The sequence below is a fragment of the Tigriopus californicus genome, chromosome 5 (genome assembly GCF_007210705.1).
Source record: "Tigriopus californicus strain San Diego chromosome 5, Tcal_SD_v2.1, whole genome shotgun sequence".
In the NCBI taxonomy this organism is placed as follows: Eukaryota; Metazoa; Arthropoda; class Copepoda; order Harpacticoida; family Harpacticidae; genus Tigriopus; species Tigriopus californicus.
This window is the reverse complement of record NC_081444.1, coordinates 16252197-16265615: the sequence shown is the minus strand read 5'-3', so window position 1 is coordinate 16265615 and position 13419 is coordinate 16252197. Positions and strand designations below refer to the sequence as shown.

Below are 13419 nucleotides of genomic sequence, written 5' to 3'. Positions count from 1 at the left end.
TGAACTTGGCTCATGAGGATCATGAGGATGATCCTCATCATGTGGTGTCACCTGAGATGTGTCGTTTTTTTCACCCTGACTGAGCCAAGATCGAGACATGCGCCTGTGTGCGTGTGTGGTCATTTCCCAGTTTCGCCGGCATTTCAGATTGTCCGATTGCCTGTCCAACTCCTCCAAGTGTTAGAGGAATACGTGTAATACGTGTACCCACGGACCATGACGCCCCACCCACCCCAAATATGAAATGAAATGGTGACCCAGAATAATAGCTCTGGATGGAGTGAGTCTCTACGTAGATGATCTTGGGGAGTTGTGGAATCACATACATATGTAGTATTGTGCTCCTCGTAGATACCTATGAGTGTTTGCGTGTTCAAGTGATGGGAGTCGAGTTGGTTGACTCATTGAGAGGCGTTTCGAATGTGAATGAAGTGAGATGAAATGACTCTTTTGGGTGTCGTGGGCTCGGCGTGTGAATGAACCCCTCTCAAAAAAAAGTCTAGATCGTAAAAGTCGAACTTCAGTCATTCCAGTATTCGGTTGGGCTTGTTACCGGTGGACAGACGCAGGCACTGATCCGGTGTGGCCCCTGGCCGTCAAATGAAATCCAACTCTTTGTCCAAATGTCCAATGCTTTTGAGTCTCTCACTCAGGCACTTACCCACCTTGGCACTAAAATCCCATGTTCTGCCTACGTAGGATGCTCGATCGAGTAAGGCACCCGCAGTTCGTACTGTTACATTCATAGGTTCTAACAACAAAGATACCCCATACGTAGATACCCAATAGCTGTAGCTAGAATGTATCTCCGCACTTGTGCCTGGCCGTCGGATTCGTCGGAACCCGAGTGAATGCTCCACTGGATGGCAGACGGCTATTGAAGATCACCAAAGATGTTGAGTGTCGGTGTGAGAAGAAGCCCGCAACCGGGGATGGTCTGGAAATTCGTCAAGAAGAAAAAACAGCATCTTGCTTTGCCGCGAGAAAACGAACAAAACGAAGATGGGTTAGCTGGCAAGCAAGCTAGCTAGCTACCCACCCAGCACTCTACTGACTCGTAAAAATAGTTTTGTGTCGAAAAGTTCAATGCAAAACACGGACACGGGTAGGATGGCCAAGCGAGCAAAGTCGCTTTTTCGGCGAGGACCATTTAAAAAGAAAGAAAGATCACTGAGTTCGCCTTTTAAAGGTTGACGACTATTTTTTCCGCTCCAAAGCCCTCTTGTCTTCCTCGTCTTTGGTCATCAAAAAGCATCAAAAGCCTCCTCTGATGAAGGAGATTCCATTGTACTGTATCGGTCTGGTTTGTCTCCAGAAGGCTATGTGTCCAAACTCCAAGACCCCCCGTAAAACCTGCCGAACAAATTTATTTTGGGGGTTATCTGGTGATTGAACATTCAGGATTTCGGATTTTTCGGTTCGAAGAAACCATGGCTCCGATTAGCAGTGCCAGGCAAATGGAACAGCGTCCCAATGAATTTCATCTGCAATATGCACTTCATGAAGTAGATACAGAATAGGCAGTACTTTGCATATGCATTTGTCCTCGGGGATCTCTGGAGGCGACGACATGTCGCACACCGCCAGGCACCACGAAATCAAGGCACTTTTTCTTCATACACAATTCCCAGGTAGAAAGTGATCTCTATAGGAATGCTTGTCATGCTTTTTTCAGAGTGACATGAATTCGTTTCAAACTGTCACAGTACGTCGTTCTCAGTAACCATTTTTAGCTTGGAGAGAAGGGAGAAGAGGTACATACGTTCGTGATAGCGGAGGGCAGACCCAAGGTACTATCTTGGTCGCTACAGTTCAACCAATTCCACCTTGCTTACCAGATATCTTGTCTAGGTTATGAAAACGTGGTCACATTAAAACAATGACCAGAGATCATGTACAGTTTGCCATGGCGTACATATAACCGTGCTTTTCCCGTGCTTTTCCAATTGTACCGGGAGACTCGACTAGCTGGGAACATATAGCATTTCGTATCAAACTCTAAAGAAGCCCTCGCTTCAGTGACATTTTTTGTTGTCGTTGCGACCATTGATAGTGTGGATGCCTTTGGAATGGTATGGAGTGTTACATATTGGCCAAGCTTGTGCACCACAGACCTGTTTGAAGTCCGGGCTTGACACCTGGATTTGAATTTCAATAGAAATCTTGATTATGCCAACAACCCAACGACGTCGAGATTCTAGGCCGCCCAAAGAAGTGCAAGCTCGAGTTCGAGTTAGAAGAAGTGAAGGGTGATTGGTCTCGACATGCTTGATCACATCGCTGCCCATCCATCCGTCCGTCCATCCATCCATCCAGCCAGCCAGCCAGCCAACCATCCATCCGTCCGCCCTTTGTCGAACTCCATTTCGGGACCTCTTCGAAAGCCTCAATGAATCGTACTCACGTTCATCAATAACAGCACAACGCTTCCATTGGGATTGCCAAAGCAGTGGCCGGATTTCGAAACATAAACCTAGCCCCGAATCTACGTACGTACTAGGGAGTCAAATACAGTCAAAAAGAGAACAAGATCATCCCAACACACATCAGATGATTGTGGCTCCTCTGCCAATGGGAATGACCTAGCATCGATCATTGTCAACGATAGTGTCACAGTCACTTCGTCAGAATCACTCACACACTCGTATATGTAGTATGTGTAGTACGTTTCTGGTTGGCTTGGATTCTTCATCATGCCATACATATCTCAGATATAAAGATGTTTGGAAAAGGCTTCTTGGACCATCATACACATATCCAAGTACTTGACACATCAGGCTCGGGGTCTGAACTCGTAGGTAGTTAAGTTGTCCCATCTCTGTGAATTTTGAACGAGTAGTTCGGCCAATCTCTGGTACGACTGCAAAACCGGACGATTGATCAGGGGGAATGCACACTCTTCTGGGCCAAGGTTGGACGAATTGTTGGAGTACTTGTTGATTAAGTACTGGCTGGAATTTGACGTTCAAAAGAGGATCTGGTGCTGCTTCATTGCTATTGAAGGGTTTGACGGGTTGACAGTCAAATTGGCATTTTCCATGATCACTTTCACGGGAAAGTGGAGCGAGTCCCATTGGTTACGGCCAATGAAGAGCGAAGTGCCCTAATAAGCTTTCATCATCTATCCACCATCCGATGGATGGTAGGCATGGAACAAGGCCCCCCTCGCATAGTACACTGTACTCACATGCAACATATCATAGTGTATCCTATTTATGGAGTCATATTCAAGCACTACGTATAGCTTTTGCAGGTACATACGTAGTAAATAGGCAAGTGTGCGTGTATGCATGCCTTCAGCATGCACGTACGTGTATTCCCTTTTGAGAGGAAACTTGTCAAAACAGGAGAAAATGCTTCAATATGTGAGTTCAATCTGTTTGCCAGTTGTGTAGAAAGTTCAACAGGGGATGAAGCAATTCAAAGTAGGCTCGGATCTTTTTTCTTCTGCTCTTCTTCCTCTTCTTGTCTTGTTCAGACATCACTCTGCATTGGAAATGATAATGGCCAGCAAATGAGCGAGGCGGACTTTTTCGAGGCTTGCTTGTTAGTGAAGCGTTTTGAATTCCCTGCCTCCGAAATGATCACCTTTGTTCCGTTTGACGCCTTTCGTGATATTGATTCAAATCAGGCAACAGTGGGCACAGGCAGTTGTTGTAGCAGCAGGCAAAAACCACGGAAAAAGAGCCCCACTTCACAACCACCTCCTTCTTCTTCTCCTCCTTCTGAAAATAAGTTGGACGACACTGAGAGAACCAGTTGGTACTTGGCACCCAAACGCCGCCAATGATTCCTCAATCATCCTGCGTATGTACTATCCGTATACTCTACGTACGTATGTACGTAGTAGATAGACAATGGGGGCTGGGTAAATTTTTAGTCAGTGAGTGCGGCCATTGTATGCAAATGTGGAACTATTTTGGGTTTCTGCTTGAAAGGATGGTGATGAGTTGGTCTTCATGAGTTGGGGAGGGGGTTCGTTAGTCAAATCCGATCGGATAATGTAGTCAAAAAAAACGGGCCAAACCAGAAGAATAGCTATGGGTCGACCTAAACGAAGGTAGTTCATACACTGTAGTGCATGGCAGTGTATACTGTATGCGAGTACGTATCGAACTAGAAGATAAAGATAATTTACCGGGTGAAACCAAGTCACCACAGAGGATCAATGTTGAAGCGAGAAGTCCGCTCCCAATAAGGCCATTGGGCACACCTCCAATCGATTACCTTCCATATTCGTACCTAAGTGATGAAAATAGATATTTCTCGTGGAAACCACGCCAGACCGAACACCGCTTACTTCATCTTTTTTGACTCGTTTGGGATGCTGATCAGCACACGAACGAGTGGAATGCATTTGTTTGGCAAAGGCTTCCAGTCCAAGACCATGGCGAGAGTAGAGAAGGAGAGAGAGAGAGAAAGAGAGGCTGATCGATAGACTGGTTGGTTGGCTGAGGTGGAATGTTATTGGTTGTTTTAATTAGTCGAGTAGAAAATAGCTCGTCTCTGTCTTCCTTTCGTCGTCTCCTTCGCTCGTGATTCCAATTTCCTAAACTCTTTGCCTGATGAGACCAGGATGACTGATGAACTTTGCCTCCCTCCGACTTCTCCTCAACGATGACGACGACCACGACCACGCAGACCACGTCGTTCAAGATGAGATGCCCAGTAGAAAGTTGAAACAGGCCCTAACACAAGGAGGACACAGTTAGAAGAGTATTGGTTACTGATGTACGACACTTTGTCCGAAATGGCTGGACCCTAAAATATGACGCTAATCTGTTAAACCCCCTTTTTTCTCATTGGGAATTATTCGATAAAGAGAGGGAAGGAGAGAAATGCGAATGGAAACCGTCATTCTTCCTCGACTTAAAAGCCAGGCCATGAGAGCAAAGTGATGAGGAGGAAGAGGAGGATGACTGGACAAAAAGGGTCGAGTGTAGCACCTACCTAAGTACTACGAACCTGTGTATGCTAGAAACGAGCGAGCGAGCGAGCGAGAGAAAAAGGCAGACTAGGGGAAAAAATTGAGTTTCCAGGTCGTCTGCGTGGTCGTGGTTGTTGGCTTCAAAACGTCATCTTGATCCAGAATTCATTGACAATGGAGACCATGATCACGATGACGATGATTATGCACGGGGTTTTCACAAGAAACATTTCCGACACCAACCCAGCCAGCCAACCGCACACTAAGGCCGAATCAGACATTGAGCATCAGAACGAAAAACGGATAACAAAGACTGAAAAAAGAAGTGAAATCCACAACCAAACTTGGAAGTCATTCAGGTCAAAACGACGAGGGAATCCCGTCAGAGTCAGGGCGAGGCAGAATAAAGGGCCAATTTTCCCCCTCCCCCGATGCCAGAAAAGCGCGTTCTAGCGTCTGCCAAAACAACAGTCAGTAGACAGTCAGAAAATCAGCCCTAATTTTTTGTTATACTTTCGAGAAAAAAGGTTAGAGAGATAAACAAGTTACAAGCAGTTCGTATGAATGCTGGTTTATGATTTATTTTGCGTGTCAGTGACATTGAAACGTGGGAATAAACAACTATCACAGATAACGAAGACTGGTCCATGGCCAATGCTCACGAAGCGGGTCTCAATATAAGTTCTGACAAATTTTCCAAAATGACCCAGGATTGGCAAACACTCTTTCTTCCCAATGTTGAGCAAATACCCAGAGCAATGAGCCCCTGGTCGGTCGGCTGAATGGCTGGTATGATTGGTGCGAGCCAACTCGTCGGTGGCCATGGTGATTTTGTTGAGAGCAAATCCTCTTGAGACTTTAGGGCGTTGTTTGAAGGCAGTTCAGAAGTAGTGTGTGTTCAGTAGAGAAACACGACCACGACGACAACGAAGACAGAGCTACTAGACTGAGGGAGAAAAACACATTCGATCTGTGGTCCGTATTTGCTGGCTGTTGTTCAATATTGTCTTGTTTGCTCTTCTCTCGAAAGGGAACAATGGGAGATGACGGCGCAAAAGCAGATCAATCCTGGATAACTCCCAATGCTTGGAAGTAAGGCTTGCTTCATCATGGTCATGAACGTGGTGGCCATGCTCGAGTCAACAGCCCGACTCTCCCCCTTCGCCTGGCTTGGTTTGTCCAATCGGACAAGAGATATCACAGATTGTTGAAGGGTCTCAGATATGCATGACAACTGAAGAGCGGGACGGCGTTTGTTGTCCGGGCAAATTCCCAACCATGGATATCGACGATAAGCCCGGAGACGACGAGGATGCCACTCCGTGGCTCGCACTCTGAGGGCTGAGACGGTCCGAGCTAATGTGGCCCGTTGGATACTGGCCGTGGGACGGGTACTGTGGGTGGAGATGGTGATGGTGGTTGTTGTTCATGATGAGGTTGTTGGCCAGAGTGGAAATCGGCGGGGGAGGTGGCAGATACGTGGCATAGCGGGGCTGATGGTAGTAGTGATCCTCCACTTCCATCATAGAAGCAGCCGGAGAAATGGTCGACACTCGGGATGATGCCGAAGATGACGAAGCTTGCGACTTTCGGTGTGAGGCCATCTTGCCCTGATCGGTATGGAAACGCACCTCCAGACTGTCATCGGGCAAGGCATATCGAAGCTTTTCCCAGAACAGACGGTCGCCCCATTGGAGGACGATGCTGGTCTTCAGGTAAAGACGGAGATCGGGATCCACGTCGCGACTGGAAATGTCTCCGAGGAGAATCACAATAAGCTTCCTCCGACCAGTGCGAAGTGCTTGGTGGAGGCCAGATTTGTAGTCGTACCGACTCCATTCACTCTTGAGGAAATGCTCTGACAAAACCATGATGGTCCTGCGAGAGGCTTCCGTGGCTTGGATTAAAGTGTCTGCAATGTAGGTTTGATTGGCAATGTCCCGGTGGAACAAGCAGGTTTTATATTGACTGGCCGAGCCGTGTTCTAGCTCTGTGGCCAACACGTCTCTGACAAACAGGTCATCCTTGGGGCTGTAACTCACAAACACATCAAAGAGTTTCGGCGTGGTCTTGGCGGCTGTCGTCATCTGGTCGTTGATGGCGGTCTTCTTGCCCCCTTCCACCACCGAGTCATCTTCATTAAAGCTATTGTCAAAGACCCTGACCCCATATTTGGAGTGAATCCAAACGCGCAGCGTATGGCGATAGGTGAAAAGAGCCAACAGGACCAACAGAAATAGGGCAAACGAGGCCAGAGTGGCGGCCACGAGGGGAAGGTAGTCTTCGGACGACATCTCTTGAATCCGGGTTGTGGCAATGGCTTTCATGCTCGAGCAAGTGGACACGTCAAAGTCGGACATGCGGACATTCATGTCACTGGCTTCGTTGGTTATGCATGACACATTGTCAGCGTCGAAAATCTTGCTACTGTAGACAGTCATCCAGGAACGGAACCGCTCCATATAGTCGCAATCGCACGACCAGATATTCTCGGCCAACTTGATGCTCACCAGAAACGGGTTGAAAGCCAACTCCCAAACGGGAAAGTCGATTATCCGGTTCCCTTGAAGGTGGAGAACCTCGAGACTACCGAGAAACTTGAAAGTGGCGTTATGAATGTGCTCCAGGAGATTATTTTCCAAGAAGAGTTCGCGCAGGCTGTTCAAAGTTTCGAACTCATATCCGTTGAGCTCCTTTAGTTGATTGCCCTCCAAATGGAGCACTGTGAGTGAGCTCAAGCCATTGAACGTCTTGTTCTGAATGCTGTGAATCTGGGAGTTATTCAGATGCAGAATCCTCAAATTTTTCCGCCCAATGAAGGTGTGACTTCCCAACTCGGACAACGAGTTCCCATCCAGGAAAATCTCCGTGGCATCCATGGGCAATTGCTCGGGCAAGTCATTGAATTCCGAATTCGAGCACACAGCAATGTTTTTGGACCAGGAGTTGTCGTGATAGCAAGTGCAATTGTCCGGACACGACATCTCACAATCGCAAGCGTCAAAATCGCAGCATTTGCACAGAGCGAAGCAGTGGGTCTGATAGGGACAGAGAAATTGTTCATTACGAGCCTCGACCAAAGGCACAAATGACACTTCACGGGTGTAAATCAGACGACAATAGATGGATTCGATGTCTTGCACGGAAGGATAGTTTTGCATTGAATTGGCCACATTGATGGACTTGAACCAAACCATCTCACAATCGCACTCAATGGGATTGCCTCCCAAGAAGAACTCGGGCACTCGAGCTACATCCGACGAGAGTCGCAAGGCATTGCGATCGATGCCCTTCAGATTGTTGACGCTCAGGTCCACTTTGGAGAGGCGAGTCTTTTTGAAGAACGTGTACGGAACGATCTGTTCAAGTTGATTGTCATTCACGAGGAGAGTCTCGATGCTATTGGGAATGCTATTGGGTCCTAATTGAGCCAGACGATTGAAGCCAGCGTCCAAAACACCCAAGGCAATTTCTCCCGTCAGATCGAAATAGTTGCCAAGTTCTTCAAGCTGATTGTGGGAAATGTCCAACCAATGAAGATTCAACGGAATCAAAGCGTAGTCAAAATGCCGGATGGTATTGTCAGAAATGTTCAACCAGATGAGTTGCTCCAGATTTCCAAAAAGGCCATCCATGGATTGGAGGCGGTTGCCATCTAAGCGAATGGCTTGCAATTGACGATTGGCGTCGAACGAACCCTTTTCCACTTGGGAAATCTGATTGTTGGCCAAATCCAGGATCTGAAGCGCCTTCAGGTCGTCAAAAAGTCCCACGGAAATGTTTCCGAGGCGATTGCCACTAAGCTGGAGACGCCATAGACTCTCCATTCGAAGCAGGGCCGAGCCTTCCAAAACTGCAATGGCGTTGAAGCTCAAATCCAGAGTTTGCAGGGATTTCAGATGAGTGAGTGAACTCGGCGCTTGGGACAGATCATTATGACTCAGGTCCAGTACAAGAATATTGGAGCAATTGATGAAAGCCCTCTCCTCAATGGAATTCAAGTTGTTATGGCTCAAATGAAGATGGGTCATTTGAGGAAGGCGGCCCAATGACTTTAAAGTGGTCAATCGGTTGTGTGAGAGGTCCAGCTCTTGAACGTGAAGGGGTGCGAAGCCAGTGGGCAAGCTGGAAAGTTGATTGTTGTCCAACTTGAGCACTTCCAATCGAACGAGTTGCGAGGAAAACAAATCCGCCTGCTCAATACCAATCTCTTCCAACTGATTGGAGCTGAGCACTAGCTTCAAGAGCGAGCTTTTCACGTCGTGGAAAAGCCGCGCATTGATTTTTGTCGAATGGATGGCATTTCCTGACAAATTGAGAACCTCAAGAGCAACCAGACCATCCAAAATGGTCTCGTCGACGAGGTTAGCCAACGAGTTATTGGCTAGATTAAGGACTAACAGACTAGACAGCCTCGAAAACACTGACTTGGGGAGCATCGAGAGCTGGTTCTGGCTCAGGTCCAGGATTTGCAATGACTGGCCATCGAGATCCTCGGCAATGTGCCGAATGAAATTAGCATTGAGAAGTAGCTCTCTCACAGAGGTTGGAACACCGTCCAAGCGAGTGATCTCGTTGTGCGAGAGATCCAGCACTGACAATTGCGACAGACACATCTTCTCTTGACTCCTCTCAAGACCGATGTCGGCAAAACTCTCGATCTCGTTGAAAGACATATTTAGCCATTGTAGATTGGGCAAGTGACACAACTCTTGGGAGGGCAGAGAGCGAATGTAATTGCCACTCAAATCCAGAGCTTTCAGCTCTGACACGCCGCGAAAAGAGCCCTCTTCAATGGCCAAGAACGAAGAGTGCTCCGTATGGATGACCAGGCTTTTGAGACCCGCCAGACCTTGGAACGCATTCTGAGGGATATGCTCCAAGCGACAGGATTCCAATTTGAGCTCCTCCAAACTGGAGAGACTGGCGAATGCTCCCGGTTCTAAAGTACTGAGACTCGAGTCACTGCACTTGATGGTGAGGCTCCTCGTTCGATGAGACGGGATCACCGAGAAGTTGGTCTTCTCGATATTGGAGTTGATGGCGGAGAGGTGGCAAATCAAGTCGATATCCAGCTCGGGATTCTCTCGAACAATGCTGTCGTCTAAAAGGGTCCATTCGCAATCATCAGGTGCCTCATAAGCTTGGGTGGTTGGGCAGTTTATGGCGAGCAGCACCACTGCCAACACCAATCCGTGGATGGAGTTCACTTTCAAATCCATTTTAAGGTTCTAATCCGTTCATTCCTCGGTCAAAGACTTTCGGTTGGACGGTTTGAGCAAAGAAGTTTGGATACTGCAAAAAAGATTGAGAACCATCGTAAATTACTACAAATTGTGGCGGCTTGGCTCGGTGGATCTTTTTTCTCTCTCTTTCTTTTTCTCTTCAAGCCAAAGATTTGACGAGAATTGGAAGGACTCGAAATCGTGATAAAAAGGTGTCTTTTAGGACCACCATCGCTTTTTTATGGCCCTCTCGAACAGATACTCACTATTAGTTTCCATGTCTATTAGCGAGAGCAACAGACAGAACAGCACTTAAGAAATCGCCACCACAATGATACTGATGATGGCTTTCAGATGAGTGCGGTGCTTGTTTCTATCTCACTGGGGTGTCACTCCTAGAAAAACTACAGCAACCACTGATCGGCTGTTGAAATGTTCACACACTCTCACACGAAAGTTTCGAATCAACGAGAGGGTTTTCCACTTTTGGTCTCTTTTCCGAATAGAAAACAAGGAAAGAGCGTCTCTAACACAACCGCTCCTTGATCAAGCTTGACGTCGACTGATGGCTGAATTGATCGTGGAAAACTACCTCGGTTGTCGCGTCCGTCGTGGTCGTGGTTGGGTCGAGCGCTCCTCGCTCAAGGTGGAGGACTCCAGCATTCTTCCCTCCCTTGTCATGGCACAAAACTATCACTCTTTCGCATCGTTCTCGTCGTAGCGTTCTGTTCCCCAATCAAGCGCTGAGCGGACCTGGACCTCCAATCCCTCCTTGTTCTTCTTCCCCTCGTCTTCCCCTTCGTCATCTCATTCTCCTTCTGCCTCCTCTTTCACTAGTTCCATTGGTTACCAGTCCAGGATCATGATTCCATAACAAAGATCTCTCCTACTCGCTTGCCTCTCCCATGTTCTGGTTCTGGATCTGTAAGGCGGACCGGCCAGCTTTCCTCACTATCCATTTGGCACCATCACCTCCACCAAACGATGCCAGAGTGAGCTACAAGTCTGTCTCACTGTCCGGATAGGGTACTCTTCTACACCGGTATGGATGACCTGAGATCAGTGGGGTTACCAAGTAAATCTAACCCTTGGCAGGTCATCCATTTTGAGAGCTTCATCAGATTCTGACCACTTTTGTAGACTGCCAAATGCAAAGAAGCACAAGGGAAAACAGGGGGAGAGAAGAGATCCTTGAAAAACACCGTTTCAATTTACGCCTCATCTACAGTACAATCAATGTTCCATGTTATGAGCAATTACACATTTTTTCCCCTCGCACTCTTCAAATTTGGCTTCACCATCCTTCCCATTCCTCTTTTTCGAAGACTACCTGGCCACTGCATTCTCTTTCGCCTTTACTAGTGAACTTCCCAATGTTATAGAGGTGTAAATAGATCCCTTTGCGAGAAGAAAACTCGTTTGCCACGGGGAGTCGAACCCACTGCGTACGTGCATATGTGTTATACAAACTGATGCAGTTTCTCCGTCGTCGTCTCTCGATGTGCCGTCCTCTGATCAAAACGGAGAGTGACCTTTTCACGGATGGGCAGTCGTTTGCGAAAAAAGCCGAACCCCCAACTACCACACTACATGTAGTTGTTGTGTAGGCCTGTTTGAAGCCTCGTTAGCACTGAACCCGATAGCTTCTCGTCTCGCTTGTGTCAGACGGCTCTTGAAGAGCGGGAGTCAAATTACTGTATATCCGGGAGTATTTTGGAATGAGAATGGGAGTGCATTCAGCGGTCCCAAGAACTCGCCTCACCACCTTGTCATAATCTAGGCTGAGCCTGTCGCATTGTTTCCCGGGATTCGCCATGATTTCACCCAGAAGCCATTTACAGTAGTACAATGTGGGCAGTACCTAAGGTCTGAGGAGGAGTGAGGAGACAACACATGCCTGATGATCGCTATTGTTGAATCAAAAGCACCATGAAATTGGAATTTCGATCCTCCTTCTTTCCGTCTTTTTTTGGACTGTTGGTTCGTTTCTGAAATCTTTTTTGTATCTCCCTTCAAATTCTGTCTCAAACGTCTGGCCACGACTTCTTCTCCAACAAATCATGTGACATGCGGTATGGCTTTTGAAACAATTTCCTTTGGCAATAGTGGCATTGAGGCTGTTGTCATGTTTCAAGTATGTAATGTACAACTAGCAGTGGAGAAAAGACCAATTTGACGGCAACTGATCGGTATGAAGATAAAAGATTTCGGCATTTAGTCCTCGCCTAGCCCTGACCATGAGACCAATGATCACTCCCGAAAGATCTCCACACTGCTGGTAATTGATAACTAAAACTTGGCAAATATTCGTTCCATGAGGAGAGCGAGCTTCACGTCAGACTTGGACGTTCTGATTGTACGCTGCTAATGAGAGCATGAGATTGTCTTGGGAATGCAAACAGAGCCATGCCATGCCATGGGCCAGAAGTCGTTGGATGGGGACACTCTGCCGAGAGAAATCCCAGGGAGCCACCACTTCAGATCGGCGATCCCAAGAGCTGGCTGGCCTTTAATGTAAACAGATTGTTCAGCGGGTCGCCTTAATTTATTCTCTTGGGAACATAGTTTTTGTTTCACGGTGCATTTTTTCACACGCGTCATTTCAGGCGGGAAAAATGCACCAACCCTTGCAAGCAGTCAGTCAACCAAGAAACGTAACCAAGGCAGTAACACACCAGTCAAGCCAGCCACCCAACCAGCTAGCCAACCAACCAGCCAACCAACATGCACCCAGTGAGTTGAATCATCGACTACAACTATCCGTCAAAGCAAGAAATCGCCATGAAGAATCCTGGGGATGACCTCACAGGGAGCCTCATTGGTATTTAAACATTTCAAGACCAATTGATAGTGACCGTCTTTCAAGCAGATCTCGAGCATTCCTCTCGGTATCTTTCGTGCTCTGAAGAATGACGAGAAAGAGGTCTGTTGTTGCGTCTTTTGCCAGGCCTTTCCTTGAGCTGACTCAAAATTGGCGATAATCGCTTCAATAATTGCTACAATTATGTTCGAACAGTGGAGTGACCTTCTCAACCATTATCTATTATTGAGCCTCGGTTGCTTCATTCCTCCATGGCTGGTCAAAAAGTCCTCCTAGTAGATCTAACCTGTGGAGTGAGTCCGATTGGAGGAGATCTCTATCACGACATGACGGTATGTCACCAATTCCAAGTGAAGTGAACCTACCTATCTTTCCCCTCCTGAACTCGAGACACACATTCACAATTTCAAGGTAACGACTTTGTCTCTGCGAACAAAAAATGTTCA

The 13419-nt window shown here is 47.3% G+C and overlaps 1 protein-coding gene across 1 annotated transcript; it reads right to left on the bottom strand.

The window, feature by feature from the left end:
* Nucleotides 1-5489: 5489 nt before the first annotated feature.
* On the bottom strand, nucleotides 5490-10693 carry LOC131881072 (toll-like receptor Tollo). Its single transcript, XM_059227830.1, has 2 exons — nucleotides 10419-10693; nucleotides 5490-10222 (listed from the first exon to the last, which is right to left on the bottom strand). The coding sequence occupies exon 2, from the start codon at nucleotides 10147-10149 to the stop codon at nucleotides 6145-6147; it is 4005 nt and encodes a 1334-aa protein (XP_059083813.1). The 5' UTR covers nucleotides 10150-10222; nucleotides 10419-10693; the 3' UTR covers nucleotides 5490-6144.
* Between the last annotated feature and the right edge of the window lie 2726 nt (nucleotides 10694-13419).

Bases quoted from the DNA above. Each gene is read 5' to 3' on its own strand.
- LOC131881072 (XM_059227830.1), bottom strand. From the start codon at position 10,149: ATGGATTTGAAAGTGAACTCCATCCACGGATTGGTGTTGGCAGTGGTG.